The sequence below is a fragment of the Cyprinus carpio genome, chromosome B16 (genome assembly GCF_018340385.1).
Source record: "Cyprinus carpio isolate SPL01 chromosome B16, ASM1834038v1, whole genome shotgun sequence".
Lineage (NCBI taxonomy): Eukaryota > Metazoa > Chordata > Actinopteri > Cypriniformes > Cyprinidae > Cyprinus > Cyprinus carpio.
This window is the reverse complement of record NC_056612.1, coordinates 20,711,548-20,727,749: the sequence shown is the minus strand read 5'-3', so window position 1 is coordinate 20,727,749 and position 16,202 is coordinate 20,711,548. Positions and strand designations below refer to the sequence as shown.

Here is a 16,202-nt window from a genome sequence, read left to right as displayed (position 1 = left end):
CGTACCCACGAATTTCCAATCCGTGCGTTTAGATTTTGTAAACCGTACCTTCGGTTTTTGAATCCGTACCCACGAATTCATAATCCGTGAGCACGCTTTCGCAATCCGTTCCCTCTGATTTGTAAACGCACGGATTTGTGGCTCCGCCCCCACCGGCACATTAAATTCTTTTTATTAAACATTATTTTTCATAATATCCTATGAGACCATGATCCGCACTCACAAAATAGTCTTCTTTTTAGCGTTTATTTCACATTAATCACAATAGGATAAGACACATCCGCCTGTGTTTTATAGCCTAAAATAAAGTTAGCATAATAAAATCACAAAAATAATTCATGTTGAGAAAGAATAGTACACAAACACATTTCCAAAACTGTAAAAGGTTATTTAAAAATAAAGCTGTCTTAAGTGCACTCATTTATTTATCCTATACATCAAAATGATAATAATAAAAATAACTATTATTTTTATCATTATTATATATTATTATACAGGTAATGCATAAGAAACTTTTATCCAAAACGACTTACAAAAGAGGAACAAATTACACCAGAGTTAGTCACAATGCCAGGTTTATTATACAATAATAATCAAGTGCTAAGATTATCACTAATTAAACAAGATTTTGATTCACATCTTTCTTATTAAATCGTTGTATTCCACCTCGTACTACACTTGATAGAGAATCACTTAAGACTTTGCTGTGTATATATATATATATATATATATATATATTATATATATATATATATATATATATATATATATATATATATATAATGTATGTATTTATGTGTGTAATCATGATGATTTTTGGAGAAAAAGCATTCTTTGTGTGATTTTGATTTACTATATGAAATGATATAAATATGTAAAGTTTCTGCTTATATCTTCAATTTTGTGATCATTCTAAATGCATTTTACAAGACTGAATCACAAAGTGAAAGAACGCACTATAAATGCGCGCGCACATCATGAAAACAACAATTCTGATATTATTGCAGACGATATATATCGCACACTCCGCACCACTGTCTTTTTGGCTAATTTGTGTAAAACCTCTTGCTAAAATGTCAAAGCTTCATTTTGACCACGATGCAACGATGCAGTTATTTAGCTTACTTCTACATGCTTGCGAAGGGTTGATGTCTTGTCGAGATTTTATAAGCTGCTAGTTTGGTCTCTCTAGGTAAACAGCTTACAGTGCATAATAAAACATAAATATGGCCAGGGGTTCACTTAATTTCCTTCGAGTTCAACTTCAGAATATGACGGGGTATTGTTTCAGCGGTGTCTGCACCACTAACGCCTGTTTTGTCCGTCTGCATCTTTCTTGTGATTTTAGCGCCAGTTTGTTCTTCTGCCCATTATTTACTGCAGTAGTTTCTAGGGAGCGATTTTTTTTTTTACTCAGTAACTAATGTGTTTTAAAATGTAGCGAAGTACAATACTTCAAACAATATATACTTAAGTAAAAGGGAAATTACAGATTTTAAAAATTACTTTAAAAAGTAGAAGTACGCAAAAAAGCTACTCAATTACAGTAACGCGAGTAAATGTAATTCGTTACTTTCCACCTCTGCGTGTTAACATACAGTTTTATAGAATATTATTATGTGGAATAGGCCTACAGCAAAGTGTCTTAAGTGATTCTCTATCAAGTGTAGTACGAGGTGGAATACAACGATTTAATAAGAAAGATGTGCATCAAAATCTTGTTTAATATGTGACAATCTTAGCACTTGATTATTATTGTATAATAAACCTGGCATTGTGACTGACTCTGGAGTAATTTGTTCCTCTTTTGTAAGTCGTTTTGGATAAAAGTTTCTTATGCATAACCTGTATAATAATATATAATAATGATAAAAATAATAGTTATTTTTATTATCATTTTGATTTATAGGCTAAATAAATTAGTGCACTTAAGACAGATTTTTAAATAACATTTTACAGTTTTTGAAATGTGTTTGTGTACTATTCTTTCTTAACATGAAGAATTATTTTTGTGATTTTATTATACTAACTTTATTTTAGGCTATAAAACACAGGGGGCTGTGTCTTATCTTATCCTTATCCTCGTCTCAGTTTACATTCCCCCGAACAACAACAACTGCAACAGGAACGATGCACTAAATGAACTGCACCAGCACATCAGTGAGCAGCAGACAGCACACCCTGATGCTTTTCTCATCATAGCTGGGGATTTCAACCATGCTGACTTAAAGAGTGTGTTTCCAAAAATACACCAACACATTAACTTTCCAACAAGAGGTAAAAACATTTTAGACTTTTACACCACACAGAGAGGAGCTTACAAAGCCCTCCCCCTCCCCCACCTTGGTGCCTCAGACCACATCACTGTCATGCTAATGCCTGCATACAGACTGTAACCTGAAGTTGAGATGTTGCTCGGAGAGAAGGAGAAAACCCAAATAGGTGTTGGCAAATAAAAGAAAATGCACGAGGGATGACGGCGTATCTTTCCCGTGTTTAATAAAAGTACTTAAACATTACACACTCGTCCACATACATGGGGAGTCGAGTGAGGAAAAGAAAAGAAGTATACAAACATCTAACTCCTGTCACAAAAGAAAAGATTAAACTCAGAGATCGGTGGAGCGGGTAACTCCTCTCCCCACCTATCAGCTCTACCTCAGACACCCTCTACGCACATGCACAGTTCTCGTCTTTTCAGATTACCATAAAAGTAAACGTTACAAGACCGCTCATTAAAGTTGCCAAACCAGTTCAAAAACAGATTCAAGTGTGGCCGGAAGGATCGTCAGAGGCACTTCAAGACTGCTTTGACACAACTGACTGGAATATGTTTAAGCAGGCTGCCACTTACAATAACACCACTGACCTCCAGGAGTACTCAGAGACTGTCACCGCCTACATCAACAAATGTATTGAGGATGTAACAGTCACAAAAACCATCACTGTCCGGGCTAACCAGAAGCCCTGGATGACAGGGGAGGTCTACAGACTCCTGGAGACGCGGAACGCTGCATTCAGAGCTGGGGATGAGGTGGGCCTGAGAACAGCCAGGGCCAACCTATCCCGCGGCATCAGAGAGGCTTAGAGACAGTACTCCAGGAGGATAGCCCATGGATTCAGTGACAGCAGAGACACTCGGAGCCTGTGGCAGGGGATACAGACCATTACGGACTACAAGCCCCCACCACGGACCTGTGACCGCAACATCTCTCTGCTGAACGAGCTGAACACCTTCTTCGCTCGCTTTGAGAAACAAAACAGCTCCACTGCACAGAAGACTCCACCTCCTCCCAGTGATCAGGTGATGACGCTGACCCTGGACAGCATGAGATCCTTCAGCAGGATCAATGCACGCAAAGCTCCGGGTCCTGACAACATTCCTGGGTGTGTACTAAGAGACTGTGTAGCAGAACTCACTGATGTCTTCACAGACATTTTCAACATCTCACTTAGTCAGGCTGTTGTTCCCACATGTTTCAAAACTACCACCATCATTCCAGTCCCGAAGAAGCCATCTCCATCCTGCTTCAATGACTACCGTCCTGTTGCACTTACTCCCATCCTCATGAAGTGCTTTGAACGGCTAGTCATGCACCACATCAATTCTGCCCTCCCCCCCTCCCTGGACCCCTTCCAGTTTGCATATCGGTCCAACTGGTCGACCGATGATGCCATCGCCACTGCCGTCCACTCAGCACTCACACATATAGACAAAAAGGATTCATACGTCAGAATGCGGTTCATAGACTTCAGTTCAGCATTCAACACAATCATCCCTCAACAGCTCAATCACAAACTGGTCGAGCTGGGGCTCAACACTTCGCTGTGCAACTGGCTGTTGGACTTTCTGACTGGAAGTCCTCAGGCAGTACAGGTCGGCAGCAACACATCCAGCACCATCACACTGAACACTGGGGCCCCCCAAGGATGTGTGCTGAGCCCCCTCCTCTTCACTCTGCTGACCCACGACTGCACACCGTCACACAACTCCAACCTCTTCATTAAGTTTGCGGATGACACGACTGTGGCGGGTCTCATTAGCAACAAGGATGAGACAAACTACAGGAGCGAGGTGAGGCCGCCTGGCCGGGTGGTGCAGTGACAACAATCTCTTTCTGAACGTGGAGAAGACGAAGGAGATTGTTGTTGACTTCAGGAGAGCGCACACCTCAGCATGTTCCTCTGACCATCAACGGTGCGACTGTGGAGAGAGTGAACAGCACCAAGTTCCTGGGTGTGCACATCACAGAGGACCTCTCCTGGACCGACAACACCGCAGCACTGGCCAAGAAATCACAACAGCGTCTTTACTTCCTCCGCAAACTGAGGAGAGCCAGAGCCCCACCCCCATCATGTACACCTTCTACAGAGGCACCATCGAGAGCATTCTGACTAGCTGTGTGGTATGGCACCTGCAACGCGTCCTGCCGGAAGACTCTGCAACACATAGTGAGAGCAGCTGAGAAGGTCATTGGTGTCTCTCTCCCCTCCCTCCAGGAAGTTTACGGAATCCGTCTCACTCGCAAAGCCCTCTGCATCGCAGGTGATCCCACCCACCCGTCACACAGCTTCTTCAGTCTGCTGCCATCAGGGAGGAGACTGCGGAGCCTCCAGGCCAGGACCAGCAGACTGAAGGACAGCTTCATCCATCAGGCTGTCAGGAAGCTGAACTCGCTCCCGAACTTGCCCTCCGTCCCTCTTCTGCCCCAGGCACCACTGAACTATGACGCCCCCCCCCCCCCCCCCAGATCCCACATCCCCAGGTGCTTCCACCCACCCCTTCCACTAACATACGATGACATGCACCAGTCACTTTGTGCAGCATTGGTTTGCTCACTACCTCATTCACCATGGAACTGACGTCATTCTACCACCTCATCAGTCAGTTTAAATAAAATAACTGCTCTTGAGCCCTTTTGTCACTTTAATCAGACTGAATAAGCTTTTTTTTGCACTAAAAATCTTTTTATCTGCACTGTTTGTTAACTGGTTTGCACTCTATCTGCCATGTGCCTTGTGCTGCTTTATTTAACTTTATTTTTATTTTTTATTATGTCTTTTTTACATTCCCTTATTGTATAGAGTTATATCTTTTATTTTATATTTGTTCTAGATTTTTAGGCTCTACTTTTAGTGTCATCTGTATGCACCGGGGGTCTGAGAGTAACGCAATTTCGATTCTCTGTATGTATGTACTGTACATGTGGAAGAATTGACAATAAAGCAGACTTGACTTGACTTGACTATTGTGATTAATGTAAAATAAACGCTAAAAAGAAGACTATTTTGTGAGTGCGGATCATGGTACTATGAAAAATAATGTTTAATAAACAGAATTTAATCTGCCGGTGGGGGCGGAGCCACAAATCCGTGCGTTTACAAATCAGAGGGAACGGATTGCGAAAGCGTGCTCAAGGATTGAGATTTTTTCTCCTACAGGTGAAGTGCGGGGCTCCGTACGTACGAGTGATATCATCGCTGAAAGAGTTGATTCAATAGCGACATAAAATCTTTTTGCACATCCGCGGCGCTTTGTTCGGTCAGTAACTTTCCACCTGTGAAAGCAACAGCAGCAGTATGGGTGAGTGACTTCTAATGCACCTTTAAACGTAGCTAGCATTGTGGCTCAGACTTTATTTTAAGCATTCGACATTTCCATCTAAAGTACGCAGCTGCTTCAGTCTGGAATAAAGTATTGCTTCACTACAAATTCTTTACATTTAGGCTTAATCGTGTTATTTGTTAGCCTACCTGTCGTCATTAAGGTAGAATTCGTGCAATGTTGTGTGCATTAAATTTAGTTTTTAACGTGTTAATAGGCATGTTAATTTCTTAATGTAATTACAAATTTGTATCATTGGTTGAAAACAAACATGCTTTTATTGCAATTCTTTGCTTAAGTTTAAGTATATATTAATGTAGTGCAATACAGAAATAATTATGTTAATAACCAAATAAGTAATAAAAAAGCTTTTTTAGAGGGGCTCAGCCCCCAATGAGGGTATATATATATATATAATGTTTGACTAATAAAGGTGGTATGCTAAATTTCTATACCAAAAAGTGCAGTATTCCACTGTATTGCATAGATAGGTATAACATAACTGAATAATCCAAATTCAGTTCTTCATGATCTCCCACACACACACATCTGTATACTGTACACACACAACATTTTACTGTTTGCTATTTCTAGAACAACCCTCTTTCCTTAGCTCAAGTATGCAAACCTCTTTGCCACATGCACTGGAAAATGTATGACATTGAAAGTTACATTTTCACATGAAAATGGCAACATGATTGTTTTATAAAGTATGTATGTGCTTCATTTTCACTGGAGGAAACAGCTGAGGTGTGATGAGGGGTGAACTGAACTTTTTGAATATATTACAAAGAACAGAACTGCATAGATGCAGATATAATAACAATCTATCGTTAAACAAACACCGTGTCCTCTGCGCCATTACTGCGGATAGAAAAGAACGTGCTGACACGGAGGAGCCGACCGAAGTCTGCCACCGTTTTCATATGAAATTTAAAGGGGACTGAGACGATCATTTATTTGTGTACAGTTTATGAAGCTAATCGCAAAATTTTAGGGGGGCTGAGTAGTCATTTTAGGCCCATTTTTTCCTTAAACACAGACTTTTAGAATTGTTGTCTGTTTGAGTTCGGTAAAATTGGCAAGATATGCTGAGATTCGACTTTTCCGGATCAATAACTCGCGAGCAAAACGTTTTTAGTACACGACTTATGCCTCTTTTCACTCGTAGTGATGTAGTAAACAAGCTACAAGCGAGTTTGCCTGAAAACAAGCTTTCCTCCGCACTGTACAAAATACGTTGATCTCAATGCACTGGCGTCTGAGAGATAAGTCCGAAGGGACCGTCTGCTAAGTGCGAAACGCAAAAAAGGTTTCTAATAAAATACTCAATAACTTCAGAGGAACACACTGTACTTTCACCAAATTCAGTTCACACATCACTGCTGTCCTGCTGGTTATACTACAACACTCATTTTGAAATTAATTGATGTTCCACAATTTTTATTATGAAAAATAGTTAATAACTTCACCGTTATAGAACATAATAGTTAATAACTTTAATGTAACACACTGTACTTTCACCAAATTCAGTTCACACATCACTGCTCTCCTGCTGGTTATACTACAACGTTGATTTTGAAAATAGTTGCTTTTGCACAATTTTATGATTTTTTTTATTATGAAAACGTTGATAACGTTACTGTAACACACCATACTTTCACCAAATCGAGTTCACACATCACTGCTCTCCTGCAGATTATACTACAACAGTCATATTGAAAATAATTGCTTTTGCACAATTTTTATGATTTATTTTATTATGAAAAACAGTTAATAGCTTTACTGTAACACACTGTACATTATTCAGTTCCAGTTCACACATCACTGCTCTTCTGCTGGTTTTACTACAACACTCATATTGAAAAAAAATTGCTTTGGCACATTTTTTATGATTTTTTATTATGAAAAATAGTTAATAACTTTACTGTAACACACTGTACTTTCACCAAATTCAGTTCACACGTCACTGCTGTCCTGCTGGTTATTCTACAACGCACATTTTGAAATTAATTGTTTTGCACATTTTTTATGATATTTTTATTGTGAAAAATAGTTAATAACTTCACCGTTATTGGACATAATAGTTAATAATTTTACTCTAACACACTGTACTTTCAACAAGTTCAGTTCACACATCAGTGCTCTCCTGTTGGTTATACTACAAATTTGATTTTGAAAGTAATTGCTTTGGCACATTTTTTATAAATTTTTATTAAGAAAAACAGTTAATAACTTTACTGTAACACACCGTACTTTCACCAAATTCAGTTCACACCTCACTGCTCTCATGCTTGTTATACTACAACACTCGTTTTGAAAATACTTGCTTTTACACATTTTTTATGATTTTTTATTAAGAAAAACAGTTAATAACTCTACTCTAACACACTCTACTTTCACCAAATTCTTTCACTCATTTTGAAATTAATTGCTTTTGCACATTTCTTAGGATTTTTTATTATGAAAAATATTTAATAACTTCACAGTTATTGGACATAATAGTTAATAATTTTACTGTAACACACTGTACTTTCATCAAATCCAGTTCACACATCACTGCTCTCCTGCTGGTTATACTACAACACGTATATTGAAAATAGTTGCTTTGGCACATTTTTTTTTTTTTTATGAAAAATTTTAATAACTTTACTGTAGCACACTCCATTTTTTCAAAACGGGTGTTGTAGTATAACCAGCAGGAGAGCAGTGATGTGTGAACTGAATTTGATGAATGTACAGTTTGTTACAGTGTATTATGTCCAATAACGGTGAAGTTATTAACAATTTTTCATAATAAAAAATCCTAAAAAATGTGCCAAAGCAATAGATTTCAAAACGAGTGTTGTAATATAGTGAGCTGGATTTGGTTTATGTGTGGTGTGTTTTTGTTATTAACAATTTTTCATAATAAAAAATCCTAAAAAATGTGCCAAAGCAATAGATTTCAAAACGAGTGTTGTAATATAACCAGCAGGAGAGCAGTTATGTGTGAACTGAATTTGATGAATGTACAGTTTGTTACAGTAAAGTTATTAACTATTTTTCATAATAAAAAATCCTAAGAAATGTGCAAAAGCAATTAATTTCAAAATGAGTGAAAGAATTTGGTGAAAGTACAGTGTGTTACAGTAAAGTTATTAACTGTTTTTCTTAATAAAAATTCATAAAAAATGTGTAAAAGCAAGTATTTTCAAAACAAGTGTTGTAGTATAACCAGCAGGAGAGCACTGATGTGTGAACTGAATTTGATGAATGTACAGTGTGTTACAGTAAAGTTATTATCTATAATGTTCAATAACGGTGAAGTTATTAACTATTTTTCATTATAAAAAATCATAAAAAATGTGCCAAAGCAGTTACTTTCAAAATGAAAGCTGTAGTATAACTAGCAGGAGAGCAGTGATGTGTGAACTGAATTTTATGAAAGTACAGTATGTTACAGTAAAGTTATTAACAGTTTTTCATTATAAAAAAATCATAAAAATTGTGCAACATCAATTAATTTCAAAATGAGTGTTGTAGTATAACCAGCAGGAGAGCAGTGATGTGTGAACTGAATTTGGTGAATGAACAGTGTGTTACTGTGAAGTAATTGAGTATTTTATTAGAAACCTTTTTCGCATTTCTCACTTTGCAGATGGTCCCTTCGGACTTATCAGTCAGAAGCCAGTGCATTGATATCAAACAGAGCAGAGGAAAGCATGTTTTCAGGCAAACTCGCTTGTAGCTTGTTTACTACATCACTACGAGTGAAAAGATGCCTAATTTGTGTACTAAAAACGTTTTGCTCGCAAGTTATTGATCCGGAAAAGTCAAATCTGTGAATATCTTGCCAACTTTACCGAACTGTTTGTTTGTGTGTGTGTGTGTGTGTGTGTGTGTGTGTTTTTTTTTGCTTTTTGCTTTGATTATACACTTTTTATTTGGACATGGTTGGTCAGTGAGTGGGGTGACCTGCACATAACACTTAAACACATGTCTAGCTCTCCGGGGAAGGGTGTTGAACAATCCTTGGCAAGACACAGTGTCCCCTTCTAGACTGTGATATTGTCCATCTGTTGTAGTTGGTTTGTGTGCTTGTATGTGTATCATTTTCAAAAATGTACAGGGCAGTAAAAAGTGTTATCTAGTAGTGTCCAGTAGTTCACTTGGCGATTCAACATTCATGCTTTTAAAGAATGAACACAAAATTTTAGAACTCACACTTATATAAAGGTGGACTATGTAGGTTAAGAGATCATCAAACCCTCCACACTTAAATAATGAGCAATTATTAATGCTTTAATAATTGCTCAACTGAGTGTAACTCACATATTAATATTTGAGATGTGACATATGCTCATTCTCTGCTTGCAGCTTCAACCTGTTCAAGATGTGGACCAGGATATAAAACCCCTTTAGATGCCATGAAAGGTGAGTCGCTTTAAAAAATAAGACCGCATATTGTTTGAACAATAAAGTGGTAGTTTATATTAACATATGAGTTGGTAATACATAGTTGCAACTTGCAAGGTAGTACAAGGTAGCAGTGACCTTTACACTGGAGACTTGCTGTCATTGTCTGAGCTCTATTATCACTGCATAACATTTATTCCTGCAGCTCCTCCTCCCCACCACCAGAGGTCCTCCTCCTCACTTGTAAATTAACATTGTACTGAATTGTTTGATTTGCTTACTATATTTTCCCTCACATATTCATGTTGACAGAAGTTGAGGCATCAGTGTTACAATCCCAATGCTTAGTGAACCAGTGCCTAAGCTCGTGTGCATAATATACTTATTCACAATCTAGGGAGCGGATTGAGAGGCATATAATATCTCTTTTGAATTTGCTTCTGAATTTGCTTATTTCAAAAATAATAAAAAATGAAAGTAATAATAATAATAATAAAAGAGAAATATAAATATATATATATTTAAAATTATACAGGTGAATAAACATGAACTTTTTAAATGTATTTTTTAAATAAATTGGATAAATTTGTTAATTTTAATTTGCGTATTTAAGCATGTAAATCACTTAACAGCAGAATTTTTATGTTTAGTGCACTACTGCTGTGGACACCCTTTATGGAATTTATTGATAAATTATAAGACACAAAGATCAATCTGCATTTAGACTCTAAACTTAAACATAAATTCTTCCTACAGGGCCTCGAGAAGAGATTGTCTACCTACCATGTATTTACCGCAACACAGACATTCAGAAACCTGACTATCTTGCAACTGTTGATGTCAATCCACAATCTCCCAATTTTTGCAAGGTAAAAGCAAATGTGATTTCTAAATATAAACTATTTTGGATTAAAATGTGGCATCAACATGTTTCCTTTTAATATTTTTAGTATAACACCTCCTGAGTAGCATTTCTTTTGTAATGTAATGGTCTAGGTGATTCACAGGCTGCCCATGCCTAATCTAAAGGATGAGCTACACCATTCTGGTTGGAATGCCTGTAGCAGTTGTTATGATGATCCCTCCAAAAGACGCAATCGTCTCATTCTGCCTTCCCTGATCTCCTCCCGTATCTACGTCGTTGATGTAGGGACGGATCCACGGGCCCCACGGCTTCATAAGGTTCATTTAAGTAAACCCTCAGTTATAAACTGTAAGAGCTGTCTGTATAGAAATGCCCTTATTGTGATGGTGTTAACTTTGTGGATGCACATCTGGGTTATTAATCTGAGAACGTTTAAAACGTTGATTTGTTTTATTATTTTAACTGCATGCTATAGTACTTGATACTTCATGTTTGGTCAACTCAGACAAGCAAATGTGTATCTTGAAAAGACATTTGTCCAATGGAGGTCACAGTCTTAAAGATGAGCCACATGAAATATTTTGATGTTTTCATATCTTCTTGATCTATATTACAAGTCTAAAGCAATATTTTTGGTTAAAATACATGCCCTGTATATTGTGGCCATGAATTAAGAATTAGTTTCCATGACTTATCAGTTAGTTCCCTTGTTTCAATTAAATTGTGGCAACAAATGAAGAATTTGTTTTCTCATTTTAGTAAATCATGGCAATGAATTATGAATTAATTCCCTTGTTTTAATAAATCATGGCCACATTATACTAATACGTTCCTTAATTTTGTAAATCATGGCCATGTAGTAGTACTAATCCATACCCTCGAATGATAGAACTAATTTTTAATTCATGGGAACGATAAATTTATTTTGGTCATGTGTGGGGCTCCATAGTTTACCCCCAGTATTTGTTTCAATTTCTGTTAAAAAAAAAAAAAGAGAGAACCTTTAAAAGCCCAGAAGCATGACATCAAGTCCTTTTACCCATATTAATTGATTTTGTTTAACATCTACGACTGCTTAACATCAAGTGTGACCGCCCATTAATACATGACTGTTGACATTAAGAATGTTTTGTTCTTGCCAAGACCATGAATTCTTTCCATCTCTCTCCTCCTCCAGATAGTCGAGCCTATAGATCTGTTTTGGAAATGCGGCCTTGCCAACCCCCACACTTCTCACTGCTTAGGCAGTGGCCAAATCATGATCAGTACCATGGGCGATCCCTCTGGCAACGGCAAGGGTAAGATGCTGTGTTCACCTCTATTTATTTTCAATACACATTTTAGGCTTACCCTTTTATTTATGGTCATTTTAGGTGGTTTTGTGTTGTTGGATGGCGAGACTTTTGAAGTGATTGGCAACTGGGAGCAGCCAGGTGAAGCAGCACCCTTTGGTTATGACTTCTGGTACCAGCCTCGCCACAACGTCATGATCAGCACTGAGTGGGGAGCACCCAAAGCATTGGGAAACGGCTTCAACCCTGCAGATGTCAGAGCGGGTATGTGTGTATTCAAGAGGAAGTTCAAGAGTCATTGTAGCTGACTGGCAGTGATGATCAGATCTGTTTGTAGGTCATTATGGACAGCGCCTCCATGTGTGGGACTGGACTACACACAAGCGGATTCAGATTCTGGATCTGGGGGAAGAGGGTGCTATTCCTCTGGAGATCCGGTTCCTGCATAACCCTGCTGCGGCTGAAGGATTCGTGGGCTGTGCGCTTCAGAGCACCGTCTTCCGCTTCTACAAGACTCCGGCAAGTACATAAAAAGAGTTTTCAATAAAATCTTCTCTAATCTTTTTGTAAAGGCTTAAAAAAAGGTTTAGAGGCCAGTTTTATTGCCCCCCCTCAGGTTTTAAGCAAAATATGTTTTTAGATTCAGATTTTTCATTTTACAGAAAGGGAACTGGGCAGCAGAGAAAGTCATCCATATTCCAGGCAAAAAAGTCAAAGGTTGGGCTCTTCCTGAAATGCCAGGTGAATGCTTTTAGAAATGTAACAGTATTCATTTTTTTAAGTTTTACTTGTTACGTTTTTTTTTTTGTTTTTTTTTGACTCAGGGAATGAACAAACACTAATTATTATATGTACAATGTAATTTCCAAACCATAAAGAGAAAAAAGATGTACTATAGTATAGTTGTACTGTAGTATAGAACAATTTTGACATCAGTAACCCCCTAAATATAATGATCCCCTTAGCAGTGGACCCTTTCTAAAACATAAAAGTTGCTGTGTGTATATATATATATATATATATATATATATATATATATATATATATATATATATATATATTTATTTATTTATTTATTTTTTTTGTTTGTTTTACATACTGTTAGTGTTATATATCAACTTAAAAAAAACTAGGGCTGTCAATAGAATTAATGAGTTATGAATAATGAGAAGAATGAAACTAATATGAAATGTAGTAAATGTTTAGAAAATGCTGTGTTAAACTTTTGATATATACAGCCCTAAAAATACATTTAGTAATTTTTTGTGGGGTTTCTTTCAATTTTTTCTCTCTCTCATATTTTTCCTGAGCCCCAATTCAACAATCTGCTTTAATGGCAAAAAGTGGGGGGAAAAAATGTCTGAATTAATAATAATTTGTGTCTTATTTCTAAATATTGTTTGTGTAATGTACATTTTTCCCTGAACTCCAGTTTGATACCCCCCCCCCCTCCAGACAAAAAAAAAAAAAAAAAAAAAAAAATATATATATATATATATATATAATATATATATATATATATATATATATATATATATATATATATATATATATATATTAGACACTCATTTACTCATGTATTATTTGCTATAGGTCTCATTACGGATATCTTGATTTCACTGGATGATCGCTTCCTGTACTTCAGTAACTGGCTGCATGGAGACATTCGACAGTATGACATCACTGACAGGAGGAATCCACGTATGGTTGGTCAGGTAAGACAACTTGGATGAGCATGATCAAGAGACCTTCATCTACATTTCTAAAATCATGTCAAAGACAAATAAAGTGTCAAAATAGTAATTTTTATGAAATGCATTTTTAAGGTCTTCCTTGCAGGAAGCATTTTAAAAGATGGACCAGTGAAAGTATTGGAGGACAAAGAACTGGATAGCCAGCCTGCCCCACGGATAATAAAGGTACCTTTTTTTTAATTCCAAGTATGCTTCCTGTGAGCTCTGTGTACACATTTGAGTTAGCCATTATGTGGAGGAAAACAGCCTAAAGCTGTTGGTAACTAGCTAATTGACAGATGACCCAGCTTATTTTACTCCAGATCATTAGGTCATGCAGACCTAAACAGAGCAATTAGAGCACATCATTTGTTGGAGGTTAAAACCTTCCTTTCCTCATCAGGGAAAGCGTGTGCAGGGAGGCCCTCAGATGCTCCAGCTGAGCTTGGATGGAAAACGTCTGTATGTCACCACCTCTTTATACAGTGCCTGGGACAAGCAGTTCTACCCTGACCTTGTCAAGTGAGACAAAAGGATTTTTATTTGTAATTCTACTTGAGTATTGAATGTAAATCAAAGATTAAGAAATTAGGCTGTTTAAATGTTTTCAGAAGTAACCTCTGTTTTGTTTATTATGTTGCAACATTTGTCTTATTTCTCTTGAGGGAGGGGTCGGTCATGATGCAGATTGACGTGGACACAGATAAAGGCGGTCTGAAGCTCAACGAGAATTTCCTTGTGGATTTCGGAGCAGAACCAGATGGTCCTGCACTTGCCCATGAGCTCAGATATCCTGGTGGAGACTGCACTTCTGATATCTGGTTATGAAATTGGGGCCAAACCATTATGTTCCAAGGAGCAGAATTATTATTCCCATTTTCTCAGAGGAGAATAGGGATGTAAGAATTCACGATTCACGATTTGATTCGATTCACGATTTTGATTTCACGATTCAATTACATTTAAGACAAATTATGAATTAAATGTGTCCTTTTATTATTGCTTGGACAAAATGCTATAAATTTCTTTGTGAAAATTGAAATATAACTATAATAATATAGCACTTGCATATTATTGCTCTTTTGTTGGTTTTGATTGCTTCTGTTGTCCTCATTTGTAAGTCGCTTTGGATAAAAGCATCTGCTAAATGACAAAATTTAAATAGAATGTAAATGTAAATAACAAAACTAAATTGCAATTTATGAACTTTAATATGTATTATAAAGAGGCAAGATGAGATTTGTTTATAATATCTAAAGTTTTTTATCGTCACGTATTAGAATAAATTTTCAACTGGTTCGCGGTTAATCGTTACATCCCTAGTGGAGATATCATCAATATTATCACGTTTAATCTATGTATGGACCAAATCCTAAATCTTATTATGTGTCAATTAGCAATTACAAGAGTGAACTATATCGTAAATCACATCTTAACTAAAAAACTAATTTTCATTGTCTTTATAAGCTTTCTACATTTTCTTTTAAATAAATATTTTGCATCCCAGTGAATTCAAAGGCTTTCTCATTTGTTGTTGTAAGTGCTTTCCAAATCATTAGAATTGCAAAGTAGATTTTAAACACGTGGTGCGAGTGCACACATTTTAAAATATTGTATTAGGAATACATTCTAAAACAAAGCAATTAGAGTATTTTGAGTTTCAGTGCTTAAGAAACCCTCAAAGAACAATATGGACATGTAAGTGTAAAAACGGGAGTAAATATTTCTGTTATTTTTGAGGCATGCTTTTCTTATCAAGATGCAGAAAAAGAGAAATTCAATTTTGTTTAACAACAAACACAAGGAATTACAGCACAACTTGGATCAGTTTTGTTAATTGCCATTGAAGTGCACAAGCATAAAAAGTTATCTCTCCAAGTCTGAAGACAGGGACAAATATTACTTAAACTTACTTAAAAAGTATGTGTGTTGTTTTTGTTTTTTTGTTTGTATGTTTTTTTTTTACAGCATTATGTAATTATAAATAACTACAGTACAACTCTAAATAAGAAGAATATGTAAAATGGTTAGTAAAAACTGTAATATGCATCAAATATCAAATTAAATGTCATCTATTGACTCAACCTGATTATACACACACGCATACATTTTATAAAATAATAATAATTGTAAAAAGTGTAATATAAAAATATTAGCAATTGTTATATAATTCTTATATAATTGAGAGGCAAACGACTAGGTTCAGTTTATTTGAGTTTACAACAGCTAATGTTTTTAACCCTTTCAAAAATGTTTAAACGTTCTATAAAAGAACAGCAAGCATGTACAATGTTTATCACCCTCTTTAG

General features: G+C 36.5%; 1 protein-coding gene across 1 annotated transcript; it reads left to right on the top strand.

Annotated features, from left to right (window-relative positions):
* Window positions 1-5,392: 5,392 nt before the first annotated feature.
* Window positions 5,393-14,923, top strand: LOC109110040 (methanethiol oxidase). The gene is made up of 12 exons (XM_042741437.1): window positions 5,393-5,584; window positions 9,965-10,021; window positions 10,760-10,872; window positions 11,000-11,185; window positions 12,046-12,166; window positions 12,242-12,424; window positions 12,498-12,679; window positions 12,823-12,901; window positions 13,754-13,875; window positions 13,987-14,079; window positions 14,297-14,415; window positions 14,559-14,923. The coding sequence occupies exons 1-12, from the start codon at window positions 5,581-5,583 to the stop codon at window positions 14,719-14,721; spliced, it is 1,422 nt and encodes a 473-aa protein (XP_042597371.1). The 5' UTR covers window positions 5,393-5,580; the 3' UTR covers window positions 14,722-14,923.
* The last annotated feature ends 1,279 nt before the right edge of the window (window positions 14,924-16,202 follow it).